General features: G+C 36.2%; 1 protein-coding gene across 1 annotated transcript; it reads left to right on the top strand.

Moving 5' to 3' along the window:
* The first annotated feature begins 526 nt into the window (after positions 1 to 526).
* Positions 527 to 20,456, top strand: LOC115443061. The gene is made up of 4 exons (XM_037442517.1): positions 527 to 602; positions 12,347 to 12,485; positions 17,567 to 17,694; positions 20,253 to 20,456. Exons 1-4 carry the CDS (start codon positions 535 to 537, stop codon positions 20,425 to 20,427), a joined length of 510 nt encoding a protein of 169 aa, XP_037298414.1. The 5' UTR covers positions 527 to 534; the 3' UTR covers positions 20,428 to 20,456.
* The last annotated feature ends 403 nt before the right edge of the window (positions 20,457 to 20,859 follow it).

Raw genomic sequence — 20,859 nt, 5'->3', positions numbered from 1 at the left:
AAAAGCGCGTCAATTTTCTTCAAACGTGTTTCAGATATTATTTAGTTTACTGGCCACCCGTGATGTCTAATCGAATTCCGAGAAAATCAAATCGGAATAGCCACAATAGATGTAATCACGGTCTACCGTTGCAATTTGACCAAGGATACGTACATTTGTAAGACTTATTATATTATTAAAATACATAAACTTTCAAATTACGTAATTCCGTCAGCAGTATTACGGTAATACACATAAAGTGACCCTAAAACAAGGCTTCATAATCTTCACAAATCTACCGCGCAGGCAATATAACCGGGTCTGCCAGTCTGCAAGTTGGTAATCTTTTGAGGAAATTATACAAACTCGTTCTACCCGGCCACTTTCCTCGATGCGAAACGCCTGTAATACGACCGATTTGAGAAGTCGTCGAAATATTCAATTTAGATGTGAATTAGGATATTATTCATGCGGTTGGATAATACGATAATACTGGAGTACCTATGAGGATATGCAGCGCAATGGCATTTACAAATTTAATCAGCGTCGGAAAGCATGTCTAGGTATTTCATTGTTTTGTGGTTGTTTTGTGGTGTGAACGCGATTACTAACATGGGTATCAAGTAAGATAAAATATTTTTGTTATTTTAATTTTAAGTCCAGAATGTATTGGTACATTTTTTCAAATACATAATACTTTTTTAATTAATATTATTAGAGGTAAATATTTGCACTTAATTCTAACCTAATTTTTTTTTTTGTTTTTTAATATAGTGAACTGACAGCAATTATAAAATAAATGGGTACTTCGACGGTTTTAAGCTATGATTAAAGTTTACTATGAATTATGCACATACTGTTTTATCGAATTTGATCTCGTAATAGTAAATAATATACAATAGTTAAAATATATCGACATAACGAATTCGTCATTTCATCGAATTGATGACTAAATAAACTTTCGACTTCCACAAATAACAAAGTAATCAACACTCTGTTGTTTCGTTAATACGATTGAGAAACTTCAAAATTTCTGAATGTAGTCTATATCCATGTCCAATACTTCTCTCAATTCTTGTGATGTATACTTGAGCTACTCATAATTTAATAATGATAAAATAAAAGTTTTTCTTACATCTGTATAATAAAATAATTCAATGAGAATTAACTTATTAATGGTGTACTTTATCGGTAATTTACCTGCGTTTTATTGACGAGGTTAATATAATATTGATCATAATCAAATAAAGGAAAGAAACGCATTCATGACGCTTTCATCTCTAAGGTACGCACAGTTGTAACTAGGAAATCAGCTAAGATTTTCTGGTGACGGAGTGAAATGAAACTATTTATTAACCGACTTCAAAAAAAAGGAGGAGGTTATCAATTCGACGTGTTTTTTTTTTTTTTTTGTATGTTTGTTACCTCATAGATCGCTCATTTATGAACCGATTTGGAATTTTTTTTTTATTCGAAAGAATTTCTCTCCAGATTGGTCCCATAAAATTTTTTTCAAGATCGCTTCGGTAGTTTGGTTTTAAAATTAAAAAAACTAGAATAATTATGTCGTCCAAGAAAACGAAATCGCGAATTTAGCTTTTCTGTGACGTATTTAGTTATGTTTTTGCATTTGAGTTTGGTTGCCTGTACTTCTCACATACTTATACATATAGCATAACATCTTTTCCCCGTGTCAGGGGTAGGCAGAGGCGTAATATTTCATCGCGATAGTCGTACTGTGTGTGAAACATATCAGTTGTGTTTTTGGGTTGGGTTTAATTGACTCTACTTCTTACATACATACATATATGTATATAGCATTACACTTTTTCCCCTTTTTAGGGGTAGGCAGAGATGTAACACCACAGCGCAATAGTTATAGTATGATCGAAATATATCAGTTGTGTTTTTGCATTAGGCTTCCTCGAATTTACTTCTTACATAAATATATATAGCATCACACCTTTTCCCCGTGTCAGGGGTAGGCAGAGGCGTATAAATTCATCGCGATAGACGTATTGCGTGCGAAACACATTAGTTGTGTTTTTGCGTTGGGTTTTGTTGACTCTACTTCTTACATACATACATATATATAGCATCACACCTTTTCCCCTTTTCAGGGGTAGGCAGAGGTGTAACACCACAGCGCGATAGTTGTACTCTAAGCAAAATAATATCAGTTGTGTTTTTGCGTTAGGTTTGCTTGAATCTACTTCTTACATACACATATATAGCATCACACCTTTTCCCCTTTTCAGTGGTACTCAGAGGTGTAACTCCTCAGCGCGATAGTCGTATCGTGAGCGAAACACAACTATGCCATTGAGACGGTCTATTTTTACTTACACAAAAAGCAAAAATAAAAATAATTTAAAAAAAAAATTAAACCGCATTCAAAAACCACCAAAAACAAAAAAATACTTTCACATAACAAGTATATATTGGATACCAATTTTGGAGTCGGTGCCTAATTAAAATTGCTAGTTAAGCTAGATAAATACATTAACGAATATACGAAAACAATGTGCTGCCAGCGTACAAAGTCAGCAAGTCAGATCGTCACTGGAGATAAACACATCGCCGCAGCACAGCAAAAGCTATTAAGGAAATATTTAAATTTGTGAACTGTTCGCTACCTAAATTCTTCCCCTGTTACATATAGCTGGTCAATTGTGGGTGTATTACACTCCCTGCCTCGAAAAAAGAGGAAATAAAAAGATGAAACACCATACATGTGCTTGGTATTACACCTTTCACTGTGTATGTTGTCGTACACGCAAACCTACTCCTTTTAATTGATTTGAAAGAAATTTAGCTCATAGATGGACTATGCAATAAATATAGCTAACTAGCAATTTTAATTAGGCGCCGACTCCAAAATTGGTATCGAATATATACTTGTTATGTGAAATTATTTTTTGGTTTTGAGTGGTTTTTGAAGGCGGTTTAATTTTTTGTTAAAATTATTTTTATTACAACTAATATTATACTAGTTGACCCGACAGACGTTGTCCCGTCTTAACTATGAATTAGCAACGCGCTTTCTGTCAATCGCTGACAGTTATTTCAAGCAATTGACAGTTATATAAAACTAATATATTCCTTCACGCCTTTACAATTATTACAGAAAACTTCTAAAATATGCGGGCTTCCTCACGATGCTTTCCTCCACCGTAAAAGCAAGCGATAATTCACAAAGAATACACACATAATTTAAAAAAAGTTAGAGTTGCGGGTTTAGAATCTGAGACCGATCCACCCCCAACTAGTTAGTATACATAAAAATCTTTATGTAAAATATAGCGGTGTTTAAAGTAGATTATGTATTTTGTTCAAAACTTTTCTAATATCAAAAGAGTTTTGCAAAGCTTCATGTGCCAAAGACCTTAATAAAACAGTTCGGCCAAAAAGTGACTCTGAAGTCCCTAATATATAAATATTTATCCAATACTTTTTCAATCAGAATATTGCCAACTTGTTAACAAATTGTCATCCGAAAGTTCATAGGCAGTCATTTTATTTGACAAAATCCGGCGTTCGACTGAATGGCGGGTTGCTGGTTGAAAATTTCTAATTAGTTCTCATTCGGGAGGTCGAAATGTAGGTTAAGATTAAATTCCATCTGAATTTAGATCTTGATTGAGTGGAATAATTATTAATAAAACTCAAAATTTACTTTAAACTGCTTGGGGGATTAGGATTTCTGTAAATTGACAGCCATGACTGATTAAGCCAGTCATTTAGATTACCACCTTAAGTCAGTTTTTATATTAATATTAATGGTTTAAGTGGCGATAGCCTAGTTGGGTGTGCAACAGACTGCCAAGACGAATGTCCGCAGGTTCAAATCTCAAGGGCACACACCTCTGACAAATCTAAAAAATCATGTGTGTATTCTTTGTGAATTTATCGTTCGTTTTAACGGTGAAGGAAAACATCGTGAGGAAACCTGCACATCTGAGAAGTTCTCTATAGGAATTTCGAAGGTGTGTGAAGTCTACCAACCCGCACTAGGCCAGCGTGGTGGACTAAGGCTTAATCCCTCTCAGTAGTAGAGTAGGCCCGTGCTCAGCAGTGGGCAAGTATAATATAATACAGGGCTGATATTATTATTATATTATTAATAATGGTTTATAAAAACAATCGATGTAATCCGTGTTTTAAATGTCGTTAGGACAAACAATCTGTGTGTGAATACAAAAAAACTTGTTAACAAATCTTAATTTAACAACAATACATATTGTACCAACTGAAAAATGTAATAAAAATTTAACAGGCCTATGTCTACATGAGGCGACTAATAGGGGCCACGAAGGGGGTCGTCGGCGGGCAGCAGGGGGCTGTCCGCCCTAGTGCATTTTTGTGCACTTTTGCACATGTTTCGGTTGACCCCCTGGATGGACGGCAGCGTGTAGTTGGCCTCATGCTGCCGTAGACGCCGGGGGCGTCCTTCGGTGCGCGGGGGCTTCTGAGACAACCCCCCCCCCCCTCCCACCCCCCTATAGGAGACGGGCCGCAAGGCGGCACCGCGCAGGGGCGACTGCGGACGAATACTTAGACACTTCCGTCAGAGGAAGCCCGCAGTCGTCCCTAATGCGCCGAGAGGGCCACCGCGGAGTTTTAGCTGGTAGGCCGTGCATAGGTTAGCTGTATATAGGGTTAGGGACTCGGCCCGGCGGTCGCCCGAAGGTCGTCATCAAATCCGGGCGGCTTAACGCCGGGCTGTAAGGCACGGTTACCCCAGCATAACCGCTCAGTCGCCCCCCACGAAGGCTGGGCGGTAGTAATAAGGGACTTTCTCCGCGAAACCAAAAAAAAAAAAAAAAAGGCCTATGTCTACATGATAGATATTGAAGAAAAATGTATATAAGGGTTTTTATTCATTCAACAATAAAACCAAAAATAAGTTTTTAGGAATGTATTACTAGCCTTTTCTACAAATGTATTTTTAGAGGTCTAACTTAAAATATAGACTCTATTTTATCTCGGAAAAACACAAAGCGGTAATTTTATCCCGGAAAAACGTTTTCACGCGAGTACAGCCTCAAGCAAAAGCTCAAATATATCATTAACATTTTTGCGACAGCTTCTAATGTCAATAGTTTCATAATTCTCTTGTTTCCATGGGCTATCTAAATAAAAAAATAGCTTTAGTGCTCTAGTAATCATATCAATCATTTTTATTCGGGACATAAGGCGTCTTTGTTATGGGTACGGCGCGGCGGGCCACAATGTAAATTCATTGTCATAGTTAAGTGTCTTAAAACGTAATTACATTTTGATTTTAATTAAATGAAATCACTTTATTTTTATAAGGTTACCATGCCGCTCAAGCGATTTTGGAATAATTATTTTTAGTTTTAGTGGACTTTTTTTAAGGCCATTTGAAAATGCTCAACGCGTTGAAGGTTAAGTATAGCTGCTGTAGTACATTTAGTTTTAAATCAACGTCTCTGTTCCAGCTATATTCCGACACAGAAAATGTGCCTTACTGTGGCGTCAGACTGTTAATTTATGTATGAAAGTAGTAATTACAATCTCCTTTAAACTTTAACTTTTGTTTGGGATTCAGATTATAATCAACTGTACAGGAAACTTAGTAACGTGATCCTTGTTAGAACATGAAATTGGAATGTAAAAAATTGTGTTTAAGGGAAAAAAAACTTTGTATCCAAGTAATAAGAATTATTATTTATAAATTATATTTTTCGCCAAATTATAGTGTTTTTTTTATATATATATTTTTTTATTGATCAAGAACCATATTATCACAAACTATTTGTAATACATGCCACAAAGGTTACAAAAAGAGTTCGAGCCTGTCAAACTTGGAGTGAATTACTAACGAATATAGAATTCCGCCGAGGCCGATTGGAAGTGTATGCTAACTCCATTGTTCCAAACGCTCTAGCAACTTCTTCATAAAGTTTGGAATTTATTGAATTCAATTAACGATGTCTCTTGTATAAATATACTATTTGTATATATGATTGAGTTAGGTAAATATATCCGTCTAGATAAGTACTACGGCTTTGTCTATTTCTGGTACTAAATGACAGTTTATTGCTAGTGTGTTGATTTAAAGGACATTGCGACTTACAGTTGCTACCAACCGGACCAATACCTGGGGCCGTGGACATGATACCTTTCTAAAATCGTAAATCATAATAAAACATTGTAACCAGTGTAACTACTGGACATAATGAAATTTAACATCTCATGTCTCAAGATGGCGAGCGCAATGGAATACCAAACAATATTTTATAATTCTATGTGTTGAATGGTGTTTCTACTGTTTATGAGCGGTCGTATCGCTTACTATCAGGCGAACGGCAAACTCGTCTCGTCATTCAAAGTAAAAAAATGGAAATAACATATCCGATCAGTAAGTCTATCACTAGAATGTCGTTCCGACATATTGTTTTATTTTATATTTGCGTTAAAGATTGTAAAAACTTATCTTCTATACAACCCTTGGTAATTTTTTTTATGTCTAATAAGCGTGCGTTTGACCACTATCTCGCCTGATGGTAAGTGATGATGTGGTCTACGTTGGAGCACGCATGCCTAGAAGATACTTATTCACTCGTGACTTGAAGATGCCCAGGTTTTAATTATCGGGAAATATAGATTCCGGCAAAGATTTCCATTCTTTAGCAGTGCGTATGATAAATGTGGAGCCAAAACGCTTCGTGCTATTATACGGGTCTTTGAAAGGTTTTAAAAAAAATAATTAATACACACTGAATTTATATATATTAAATGAGCCTTGACAATCACTCGGCATTGAATATAGAAAACAATAATTAAGAATTACTATTAGGATTATGACCGACCCGGACCGATGTTGAGAAAACACTGCCTCGATTTTATACTGCCCATCCCAAGCCATGACAAACCGCTAAGTCAGCAAAAGGCTAGGGATGTGACTAAACAATATTCCATACAAGGCTGGGGTATAACAGTGCGCACCGGTGGAACGTCAACCATGTAGCGGTGACGATTCGCCGTGTTTCTTGTCGTCCGATGATAGAAAGGGCTGAGGCGAATTAAATTGTGTAATTCCACGGCATACTCTCCGAAATATATCCGGTAAAAAACCGACAAGCTAGCTATTCTTCGTCGGTGTTCAAGGCTTTGCAACCTTGCCTACTACCATTTGATGGGTTCACCATTTAATATCTCACTGAACGAGGAAGGCCAGTGCTTCAAAGCTTTGTTTGGCCTCAATACTGTTTCTATATAGACAAGATCTATCTCAATATACAAACACACGCTTTGTAATTTCCTGAGTGATGTTATATATGGACAGTAGAGACGCTAAATAAAAAGTCCATATATTTTCCAGAGAGACCACCATCGTGGTCCTGAGAAGGGATAAAAGAAATGAAAAGCTAACAACATAAATTCATTCGTAAAAATCTTGCATCAGTCAAGGAATTTTACCTGAACCGAGTAGTTTCCTCGCAACCCCAATAAATTACCTTGCTTGTTTACGGGCGTGTTAACTGCTGGAAGGGACGCGTTTGATTTTATATCATTTTTTATGGAACTGATCTTGGTGTATAAAATGGATTTTCTATATTTAAGCGCGTGACTATATCTTCGGGAAGGCGAACCACGAAATAAAATATCACTGAACATTTCCAAATAAATAGTCTTTCTTATACATAATCTTACAAATTCCAATCTAATGCATGTATATAGATACTCAGACGAGACTATATGTAATCGAATCGAGATTATTATAGTCTGGTCGCATGACGAATTAATCAACCTAGACATATCGAGAAACATATTAACTGATAGTGACGTAGACTATGTATTAGAATAATATAACTGAAGGTAGTTTGTTCTAGTCAATTCTGTTCATAATACATCGTCTTTATATATTACAACTCGGTTTTGCTCGCGGTTTTGCCCGCGTGAAAACATTTCCCGAGATTAAAAGTATTGATTATTAGTTTTTGAGTTAATCGCGTTCTGACAGCCAGACAGATGCGGTAGGAGACTTTGTTTTAATTATTTAGAACTTTATAAGAGGAATTCTGACATTATCAATACTATTGTTGCGTAACTTTAACTGTTTACGCAGCGCACGCAACGGAAGCGCTCAAAAGGAATAAATTCTCTCCGGTTTTGCAACATTTTTCATGATGCCCCGCTCCTTTTGGTCATAGGGTGATGTTATATAGCCTACAGCTATCCTCAATAAATGGGCTATCCAACTCAATATTTTTTCAATTCGTACCAGTAGTTCCCGAGAGTAGTGCGTTCAAACAAACAAACTCTTTAGCTTTATATACTTGTATAGATAGATAGGTAAGACATGTTATTATATTTGTAATTTAAGTGCTTTCACTATTATAACGTTCCGAGTGTTTTTTTAAGATAACTACTGATTTAAGATATTCGTCTCCTTGAAGTAAAACACAAAGGGTTTGATAATTAATTAAAATTCTCCCGCACACAAAAGACGTTTCGAGCGTGAGACCGGAATTATTCGGAGAAATTCGAAGAGTGTTTCGAAATTTGAAAACAAAAAAGGTCGTTTGCAAATGGTTTCTCGTAACAACTTTTCTTAAATGTTAATTGTCCATCAAAATGTTATTTTTAATTTAACATATCGCGGAAATAGTAGAATTGTTTTTTTTTTTTATATTTTAACTCATCACTCCGGATGGAATGGATGACGCTAATTATGATTTTATACCTTTACCAGTTGACCCGACAGACGTTGTCCCGTCTTAACTATGATTTTGCAGTGCGCATTCTGTCAATCGCTGACAGTTATTTCAAACAATTGACAGTTATAGGTATAATATAATATTTTCGTTAAGTTTTCTTAAATTTTCTAATTCTTTGCGCAATTTTTTTTCTTTCATAAGAACCATATCCTGACAATACCAAATACAACAAAAAAATACAACAAAGTGAAATCGGTCCAGCCGTTCACGCGTGATGCCGTGACCAAGGGAAATAGGGATTCATTTTTATATATATTATAGATATTATCTTAATCTTTATTCGATGATCGATTGTAATTCTTATTATTTGGATACGCTGCTATTCTCAAAATTTGTTATGAACCAACCTAGTTCGAAGTTGTGGCTCAATGTTAATAGAAATAATAACAGAATTATCCTAACAAAGTTATTAACTAACCTGGAAGGCATTATAAATACTTTAATTAGACTGAGAATCTTAATTTGAATAGTTGTATGTTGGCAAACACCTTACAAATTGGGTATAAACCTGCATTAAATAATCATAATTTCTATACACCACACGACGTAGATAACGATGAGAAGTTGGTACAATTTTAGAATTAACCATTGATATTTTATGTACATATTTTATTCTCCTACCAGGTTAAACATTTCTCTCTAGATTACTTACTTTACTACCAAAATAAAATACTACCAGTTGTATTCTATAAATATACTTAACATATTATAAACATAACATTGTTACTTCATAACCATGTTCGCACTTATAGGTAAAATCATCCTGCTTCGCTCATTTATTGATCATCCATATAAAATTTTATTACAGCTGTTTTGTATCGTGGTATTTCCAACTGAAAATTATATTACCTTACATATTCGTCGTTTAGATATGATTGCCTTTCAAGCGTCGATATGGATAAATAGGAACTTGAGTGATTCCGTAAATAGGAACTTGAATGATTCCAAGAAGATACTTGACGATTTTACACAGGATAAATGATAAAAGGCGAAATGTAGATGTTTTATGTCTGTCTGCCCTTAAAAAGGAGTAACTGCATGGTCTATGTAACTGCTTCTATACTCGCACGACAGTGACCTGATGGCAAGTGGAGTAGGTTCCAGATTGTATCGACTAACGAAAAGTAGTATTATATTTCTCATTAAAACTTTACCAGTATTAATATGTTAGTATTTTATCCGAAAAGTGTGTTATATTTAACTTAACAAAATTCCCGGCGTCAATTTCGCGACATACTGCTCCATCATCATATCCAATTAGTGTCATCTCCTTTCCAGCTTTTACTCCGCCCAACTAAAAACTGAGAGCAAAATACATTTCTAAAGCAAACTGTAGTATTTTTTTATCATTATTTCAGTGTAGGTTTTTTGATAGAAAATGCTTATAATAAGTCCGTCAATTAGTGCACTCTCCTTTCCAGCTTTTACTTCACCCAACTAAAAACTGAGAGCAAAATACACTTCTAAAGCAAACTGTAGTATTTGTTTATCATTGTTTCAGTGTATGTTTATTGATAGAAAATGCTTATAATAAGTCCGTTATTAGAACATGTATATATATATGAAGTAGAAAATATAAAATATATCGTTCTAGTTCAATAGCTCCTAAGCGTTATAGATTTTTACAAGATAAATTAGCTGAGAAATAACATTGCTTCTAAATTTTTTTCTCATAAAAGAGGATTTTGAAATGGTAATAGAAAAAAAAGCAGACATTAGAGATCAGGATATCACATTTTGAATTATAATAATATTAACATCAGTCCCGTATCATATACTGTCGCACAGCAGTGCGCCTCTCAGTAATAGAGGAGGCCCGTGCCCAGCAGGGCACGGGCCTCCTCTATTACTGAGAGGGTTAAGCCTTAGTCTATTACGCCGGCCTAGTGCGGATTGGCAGACTTCACATACCCTCAATATTCTTGGAGAATTTCTCAGGTATGCAAGTTTCCTCACGATGTTTTCCTTCTGCGTTAAAGCAAACGATAATGCACAAAGAATACACACATAATTTTAGAAAAGTGTATGCCCCTGGGATGTGAAATTTTTTTTTTTTGTTTTCGCGGAGAGAAAGTGTCTTACGACTGCCGCCCAGCCTTTGTGGGGGGCGACTGAGCGGTTGTGTTGGGGTCACCGTGGCTTACGACCCGGCGTTGCGCCGCCGCCGCCGTGCCGGGCCGAATCCCTAACCTATATACAACGCACGGCATACCAACTAAAACTCCGCGGTGGCCCTCTTCGGCGCATTAGGGACGACTGCGGGCTTCCTCCGACAGAAATGTCTAAGTCGACATCCATAGCCGTCCCTGCGCGGTGCCGCCTAGTGCGGCCCGTCTCCAATGGGGGGGCTCGGAATCCCCCACGCACCGAAGGCCGCCCTCGGCGTCTACGGCAGCATGAGGCCAACTGCACACTGCCATACATCCCGGGGGTCAACTGAAAATTGTGCAAAGACGCATAAAAATGCCCTAGGGCGGACAGCCCCCTGCCGATGACCCCCATCGTTTACGACAGGCAGGCAATACCGTGGTGAAATTCTCCAAACGCCCCCAATCCACAGGGCGAGAGACGCCGGTCAGTCGTCCACCCGGCGCATCTTACGTCTCCTCTGACGACGGGAGGGATCCTCTCCCTCCCTCTCGGCACTCTCCTTCTGCGAGAAGACCACCTCGCAGAAGTGGGCCACCGCACGCCAGGCCTCCTGGCTGCCGATCATGGAAGCGATCACAGCCGGCAGCGACAGGTCTCCTCCGACGACTGAAACGAGAGTGCTGCGCTCCTCGTCCCAGGCTGGGCAAGACTCCAACGGGTGTTGGGCCGTATCTCGCGGGCAGTTGTCACAATGGTGACACACGGCAGACTCATCTACCCCTACTAACTACTAACTACTACTACTACTACTACTACTAACACAGATATTCACCGAAGCAGCCATGCCCGGAGAGTACCTGCGTCAGGCGAAATGTTGCCACGCCGTGGCGCCTGTCCAGCCATTCGGCAAAGACACAGGACGCACTGCCGTGACAGTCCGGAGCCCCGCTGACGGGGCATCCAGCCTGAGACGCCAGTCCTCCACGGCGGCTCGCCGTAGAGAGGCCTTCATCATGGCCTCCACCTCCTTCGAGGCCGGACTCTGCCCGCGGCTGAACGCCCCCTCCCTCCAATGGAAAGTGTCGGAGAGAGCTTTGGCGTCCAGATCCCAGGGCTTGGGATTTTAACCTGCGGAATTTCGTGTCGGCAGCCCGTTACACACCCAACTAGGCTATCGCCGCTCGACATTTTGAATTGTTATTATCAAAATAATGTGCTGCTCTCGATTTCCCGGAATTCTATGAATCTTTACAAATACAGTTAAAATGTTTATGATTTAGAAATTAAGGTTTTATTATCATTGTTTGGTTACTGCATGTTTCTGAAACATAAACTAAGACTTCATTTTCTTTTGTCTGATGGATGCATACGCTACACCTGCAACACAACTAACTGCTAAACCCATTTGACGAAACTTTCATAGACAGATGAAAGACTTCTAAGTATTATCTGAGCTACACATAGAAAAGAACTTCTATACGCTTGAAATTACGTAAAAGAGCTAGTTTTTTATAATTTTCTTTTTTCAGATTAATCATCTTACTCGGGTTACTTCTTGGAGTTTTGTACTCCATCCACCTTTTAGTCCAGGATTATCAAGCACTGACAGCGGCAGCAAAGTTTCTACGCTTCTTGTATAAACGCGACGTCACTTCACAAACGCACGTGGTATGTTTTTATTTATATTATATTTTTTATTAAAAGAAATAAAATCATCCCCTTTTCTGTCTTTCTGTATATGATCGTTTTTTTGCAAAGTCTACTTAACGGATTTTTATGAAATTCGATATGGAGATAGTTTAAAACCCTGGGAAGTTATAGGCTACGGTCTATCCCGGGAAAATATATAGCGGGATTTTTATGCCGGAAAACTAAATCACGCGGGCAAATACCGATGTATGTACATTATAGATATTGAAGATAAACTTATAAGGGTATTTATTAGACCAATAGAAGGCAAAACAACAGTTTCTAGAATTTTTATCTGACTGTCTAGATGTTTGTACACGTATTACGCAAGAACTCCTGCGAGGAATTGAATGCAATTTTCAATGATGAATTGCTGGAAAGGTGTCTTAAAATATATGCTGCATTTTAACCCAGAAAAGATAGAGCGGGACTTGCATCCTGTAAAAAATTACATTCAGGCGAAGCCGCGAGCAAAAGCTAGTTTATATATATTTTTAGTCATAGGAGCAACCATTATATGCTAGAAGGTAGAAACCGGATATCAGAAACGGGATTAAAGATTTAAAAAAGTAGAAATAGTGCTCATTTTCAGATAGACTTAAATAAGTAATGTTGTTTAGTAGAAAAATATGATTTTCTTAAGATTGCGTCATTCAAAGGTGACGTTGTATGTAGTACATGTCCTAAAATTGCAAGTTGAAAACGTTCTAAATCAATAGAAATCAAAGTACTGAATCTACGCAAATCTTGACGTAACTCATTATATAGCGAAATAGCTTGTTTATCTAAATATGACTTGAATAATCGGAATAATAAAAATTGTCATGTTATAATTAATCAAGTTCCTTCAGGTTGCGCAACATCTGCAATAATACAAAACAAACAAAAAAGAGATATATGTTCTCTTTTTTGTTTGTTTTGTATTCATCTCCGGTGAGGTAGGTAGGGGTGCAACCTAGGCAATGGAGATCCATTTTTCGCCAAGTATGTTCCATTCCTTGATGTGATAGGCGGCGAGATTATTACATATATCAGCTTAGCACATTGGGCATACATTTCGGACATGGGGCTAATACTGAGCATAAAGACCTAATATAAAACGTGATATCCCTGACAAAGGCTCGACTTGGTATTCTCCGGAACGTGTGGAACCACGCACACGATACAACTACGCCATAGAGACAGTAATACATAATACATATTATTATTCAAACATATTCGTGAATGTCGAATCCGGAACAGTCTTAACATATCATGTCTCAGGAGTGAATTACCAAACTTTGTAATTCAAGGTGTTGGATGATGGTTCTACTGTTTATAGGCGTATCGCTTACCTTCAGGCGAACGGCAAGCACGTCTCGTCATTCAAAGCAATAAAAGAACGCGACTATAGCAGGATAACGTCTACGGAGGCCACTAGTGCAAATAAAACTAAAAATAGAGCAGAATATTTCCCTTTTGTACAGGCATGAACAATATTTTGTAAGTAAAGATAAACTTGACAAAGCGTTCGTGAGAAATGTTTCTGTGTGGTGGAGTTCGGTGCGGAATACTTAAAGAGTTCTATGGTAATAAGAATGTGCAATACGGTTTTTTGGCACCGTAAAAAATAATCGAGTGTAAGGTGAAATTTTCAAATTTTGACCGTAACTTTTGACATATAAAGTACATATTATAATTTTGTCTATGCGAAATATATTTTATGAAACATGTAAAATACTAATATTATAAATGAAAAATATTGTAAACATGATTGGTTGTTGTTTGGCAGGATTGGTGTTATTAAGAGTAAATGCATAAATGCTTAACCATTATAGACTAAATTTTATACTTATACATCTATAGACAATGTACTGATAACATGGCCTACTTTTTATCCTAAAAGGATTTCAATGTGACAATCTGCGAAGGTCTATACACGCCGGTGAAGCCGCAAATAGCCAAGTATTTAACATATTATATTTTCTACAAAAACAAACTAACACGCATCACGTATTAATAGACAGAGTTGTAACCAGGGCACCCACTCATCGCCTGTGTATCCCGTCCCATTACGTGATAGGGAGCAAGCCTATCGTATGATATTCATCATCCAGAGCTAGTTCAGAAAAATACAATATCGCTTCGGGATTCAAATTCGGGACCTCAAAGTCGTGCCAAAGAACGCACGCTATTTTTGGTGACAACCAAAAATATAAACACAAAAATTAAAATTTTATATTAATAAAATATTTAAGGTTCTCATCTGTTAGCTTCTAAATCCGACCAAATACAAATCCGATACAAAAATGGAAAATACGTAACCAGATTGAACATGTAGTCCTTTTGAATATCATCACAAAGGGAAGCCAAGTTTCCACCGACGAGTTTTCATAAAATTACAATTTTTTGCCGTGAATTTCACAATATCTATAGGAATTATCTGAGCTTGTAGAGATAAGCATGTGAGTTTCAAACGAATTTTAATTAAACTTAGCCAAAAAATGTTTTATATACCGCTATTTTTGATAAATTAATTATGAACATATTTTTGTTGGGATTTTTGTAGAGAATTAATTAAAGAGTGTATAATATTACTTTACATAAGTAGATTTGCACGCGGCTCCGCCTATTTAAAAATATTTCTTCCGGAACAATATTACCACTTTATATTTTCTCGAGATAAAATTGAGCCTATATTTTAAATTAGACCTCTATCGGTGAAAGTTGCATTGAATTCCATGCAGCAGTTTTGCGTGATGATACAGCTATATAAAGAGATCGACAGGCAGATAGATAAAAATTATAAAAAAACAATTGGTTTGTCTTTTTGTAATAAAGAGTTTTTGCTGTAATAAAGACCCGCATATTAGTTTTTTTCAACATCTATAATGTACAATAAAAATAATTTTAACAAAAAATTAAACCGCCTTCAAAAACCACTCCAAACCAAAAAATAATTTCACATAACAAGTATATATTTGATACCAATTTTGGAGTCGGTGCCTAATTAAAATTTAGCTAGTTAGCTATATTCGTTGCATAGTCAATCTCTGAGCTAAATTTCTTTCAAATCACTACAACATACACAGTGAAAGGTGTAATACCAAGCACATGTATGGTGTTTCATCTTTTTATTTCCTCTTTTTTCGAGGCAGGGAGTGTAATACAACCACATTTGACCAGCTATATGTAACAGGGGAAGAATTTGGGTAGTGTACAGTTCACAAATTTAAATATTTCCTTAATAGCTTCCATTTGCTGTGCTGCGGCGATGTGTTTATCTCCGGTGACGATCTGACTTGCTGACTTTGTACGCTGGCAGCACATTGTTTTCGTATATTCGTTAATGTATTTATCTAGCTTAACTAGCAATTTTAATTAGGCACCGACTCCAAAATTGGTATCAAATATATACTTGTTATGTGAAATTATTTTTGGTTTTGAGTGGTTTTTGAAGGCGGTTTAATTTTTGTTAAAATTATTTTTATTTTTTGCTTTTTTGTGTTAGTAAAAAATAGACCGTTTCAATGGCATAGTTGTGTTTCGCTCACGATACGACTATCGCGCTGAGGAGTTACACCTTTGCCTACCCCTGAAAAGGAGAAAAGGTGTGATGCTATATATATATATATATATATATATATATATATATATATATATATATATGTATGTAAAAAGTAGATTCAAGCAAACCTAACGCAAAAACACAACTGTTATATTTGGCTCACAGGACAACTATCGCGCTGTGGTGTAACACCTCTGCCTACCCCTGAAAAGGGTAAAAGGTGTGATGCTACATATATGTATGTATGTAAAAAGTGGAATCAAGTAAACCCAACGCAAAAACACAACTAATGTGTTTCGCACGCAATACGTCTATCGCGATGAATTTATACGCCTCTGCCTACCCCTGACACGGGGAAAAGATGTGATGCTATATATATGTATGTAAGAAGTAGATTCAAGCAAATCTAAAGCAAAAACACAACTGATATATTTCGATCATACTATAACTATTGCGCTGTGGTGTTACATCTCTGCCTACCCCTAAAAAGGGGAAAAGGTGTGATGCTATATACATATATGTATGTATGTAAGAAGTAGAGTCAATTAAACCCAACCCAAAAACACAACTGATATGTTTCACACACAGTACGACTATCGCGATGAAATGTTACGCCTCTGCCTACCCCTGACACGGGGAAAGGATGTTATTCTATATGTATAAGTATGTGAGAAGTACAGTCAACCAAACTCAATGCAAAAACATAACTAAATACGTCACAGGAAAGCTAAATTTGCGATTTCGTTTTCTTGGACGACATAATTTTTCTAGTTTTTTTAATTTTAAAACCAAACTACCGAAGTGATCTTGAAAAAAAATTTATGGGACCAATCTGGAGAGAAATTCTTTCGAATAAAAAAAGAATTTTCCAAATCGGTTCATAAATGAGCGAGTTCTGAGGTAACAAACATACAAAAAAAAAAAAAAAATTCACGTCGAATTGATAACCTCCTCCTTTTTTTGAAGTCGGTTAAAAATTGGCTTGTTACATTTTATTAGATGTAAAAAAGATACGAAATCGATAGTTGAAAGTCTATTTGAGTTAAGCGACATCTTTTTGCGTAGTGTCGCAGTTTCATACATATTTAAAATCAGCACTTCATTTTACGTTTTTTTAAAGTCGTAGATTTTTTTTAAAATAAACGTCGCTTAATTCAATTAGCCTTTCAACCGTCGATATATACGAAATAAGTGTTATGTATGCTATAAATATAATATATAGCATACATAACACTTATTTCGTATATTTATTTAAAAAGTTAATATATTCAATTTAATGTCATTGAGTTAGCTACCTTAATATAATTAATGAAATGACAGGGAAATGAAATAATTTAGGGCTATTCAGATTTCTACAGCAAAATCTGAACGAAATACCCTATAACTATAGTGTTGATATCTCATAATATATTTATTTCCACAGTCTAATTTGCCAAGAAAAGAATGTCATGATTTTGGCTGTTCCTATTGTTGTCTATTGAAGATTTTTAATAATTCTAAATATTATTTACAGAAACCAAGTGTAAGATGGAAAAGAATACTGTTTTATGACCCGATACAATGCGCTCGCTACTTCTATTGTGAGCTAGGGGCGCGGCCGCCGAACAATGAACTGGTTCGCGGCTTCATCTACATGCTTACGTAAGTCATGGAAATATACTAAACATGTTATGAATCTTTTGGTGTTATCGAGGGAATTTTCATATTTATTGATCAAAGCGTAATACCGTCTCTGTTCGTGTGAAAGTATTCCCGGTAAGTACCATTGTCGACTTTGAAAGGCATAAAAGTAGCCTTTATGTTAATGAAGGTGATCTATGTGACAAAAGATCCAAATTCATTACTTCGAGCAAAAATCCTCATCTATACTATTATATAAAGCTGAAGAGTTTGTTTGTTTGTTTGTTTGAACGCGCTAATCTCAGGAACTATCGGTCCAAACCGAAAAATTCTTTTTGCGTTGGATAGCCCTTTGTTCGTGGAGTGCTATAGGCTATATATCATCACGCTATACCCAATAGGAGCGGAACAGTAATGGCTAATCTCAGGAACTACCGGTCCAAACTGAAAAATTCTTTTTGCGTTGGATAGCCCTTTGTTCGTGGAGTGCTATAGGCTATATATCATCACGCTATATTCAATAGGAGCGGAGCAGTAATGGCTAATCTCAGGAACTACCGATTCGAAATGAAAAATTATTTTTGGGTTGAATAGTCCTTTGTTTGTGGAGTGCTCAAAGTCATATATCATCACGCTATGACCAATAGGAGCGGAGCAGTAATGGCTAATCTCAGGAATTACCGGTTTCAACTGAAAAATTCGTGTTGTGTTGAATAGCCCTTTATTTGTGGACCGCTATAAGCTATATATCATCACGCTATGACCAATAGGAGCGGAGCAGTAATGGCTAATCTCAGGAACTACCGGTTTGAACTGAAAAAATCTTTTTGTGTTGGATAGCCCTTTGTTCCTGGAGTGCTATAGGCTATATATCATCACGCTATATTCAATAGGAGCGGAGCAGTAATGAAACATGTTGCAAAAACGGGGAAAATTATAAGTTTTGAGAGCTTCCGTTGCCTGCGCTGCGTAAACGGTTAAAGTTATGCAACAATAATGTATGACGGGATTGTTCCACTTTAAAAGTTCTAAAAAATATATTATAAAGCAAAGTTCCCCGCTGCATCTGTCTGTCTGAACGTGTTAAACTCAAAAACTACCCGACGTATTAAGATGAAATTTGGTATGGAGACAGTTTGAGACCCTGGGAAGCACATAGGCTCCCGGGAAACTACTACTTTTATAACAACTTAAAAAACTTTATAACGCGGGCGGAGCCGCGGGCAAAAGCTAGTATCCTTATAAAGTAAGAAAGAAAGAAAAAAAAATATTGCTGGCATTACAACAAAGAAAAATAAACAATACGAACGTCTATATATAAATAATATTAAGTCTCTTACGACTACTTACGGTACAAATATTTTCATTCATAGGATTATCTATTGTGCATTATATTTCATTGTAAATATAATTATTTATAGATGTAAGATACCTATTTCCGGAGGCACGATCCTCCTCGCATCCTTATTTCTACTCATCCTTGATTATTTTTGTATTGAGGATACTTATGCGGGCTAGAGATTATTAAGTCACCGACTTACTTATTTTCCGGCCTTAGGTACAGAAAAATATTCATTGGGTACTCAATAGACATTAAGTCGCGGTTGAAAAATAGGAGCTCGTAACGCAATTTGTATTCAAAAGCATCTGTAAAGATAATGACGACGGGAATGTATGATAACTAACGAACATTAAATTTAACATCTAAAAGTAAATAAAGGTATTTTCTAAACATGCAGTTTAACAAATTCATTCATGATTTAGTTATGTTATAAAGTTGTTTTAGTTATGTAATGTAGTTTAATTAAATTTAAATTTCCATTCACTTTGAACGCTGATATCATAACTACCTCTTTACTTTCTCTATAACCTATATAAAACGAATTTCATGTTACAAAAGTGCTGAATCACCTAAATGACCTTTTCATAGCGTTATGAACTTCCGAAACCTTCATAAAATGGTTATAATTTTACTCCGAGTGGACGTGATTGTGTTAGGGTTTTTGTTATTATTGTAATTTTTATGAAAGCGTTATATTGTTAATTCCATCAAATTAATTCAACCTATGGCTGTTAGTGAACAAAAAGTATGGATAAGTGGTGTAAATTATTCATGGGTAAAAATAAATGAAATGTAGATCGAAATTATTACATACCAGATAAAACTGGGTATTTAACTTAGTCTTTTTAAGTAATGTGGATGGAAGATAATGATTTCTTTTATTTACGCTAATGTTAAACGAATGAAACTATATATTTTGCGGATTTTGTCGCAGTTTGTATATAATATAAATAATAGCGCAAAATTGATCTATTTTAATGGAAAAAAGATATTTTGTTTCTCCGTAAAAACAATAAAGTTATTTTATCTATGAATTTCAATCACATTATTATTTTCTTTACAATCTTAGAGTCTCATCCAACGTTTATGGTACCTAGTCCTCGAAACGTCGGCAGAATATTAAAATATAAAAACTGCGATAAAATCCCAAAAATTGTTTAATTTTAATGTCTGACATTCGCGTATTCATAAAAAGTCATTATTGTTTTGTTCGATTTAGATTGCAATTTTGTTACAGATTAGAACCGAAGGCTGAAGATGAATCGGCGCATGGTGTGTTCAAGAAAGCTTACAACCAAGGAAGGAACGCAGGATCAATAAATTGCAGCAAAGACTATCATTTATGCCCCTTCAGCGCATCTTTACTCCTACAACTGACAGAGTATTTGCTGAAAAATAGTAACAACATATAAATTTTAGAAAGTAACATTGGCCTTCCTTTGTTTTTATTTAGCTTACTTTACGATAGTAAAATAAAAATATCAGTCCTGTATTTATATATGTCCCACTGCTGGGCACGGGCCTCTTCTACTACTGAGACGGATTAGGCTTTAGTATACCTCGCTGGCCTAGTGCGGATTGATCGACCTCCTGCACCCTCAAAATTCCTATAGAGAACTTCTCAGGTGGATAAGTTTCCTCACGAAGTTTTCTTTCACCGTTAAAGCAAGCTATAATTCACAAAGAATATACATATAACTTTAAAAAAGTCAGAGGTACCCGTGGGTTGAATCTGCGGACATTCGTCTCCGCAGTCCATTCCACGCCCAACTAGGCTATGCTTGAATATAGAGTGGCTTGTACACAGTGGACAATAAATAGTTGTAGAAATGACGTCATCATAA

The sequence above is a fragment of the Manduca sexta genome, chromosome 24, assembly GCF_014839805.1.
Source record: "Manduca sexta isolate Smith_Timp_Sample1 chromosome 24, JHU_Msex_v1.0, whole genome shotgun sequence".
Taxonomy (NCBI): domain Eukaryota; kingdom Metazoa; phylum Arthropoda; class Insecta; order Lepidoptera; family Sphingidae; genus Manduca; species Manduca sexta.
This window is presented reverse-complemented; position numbering and strand designations above follow the sequence as displayed.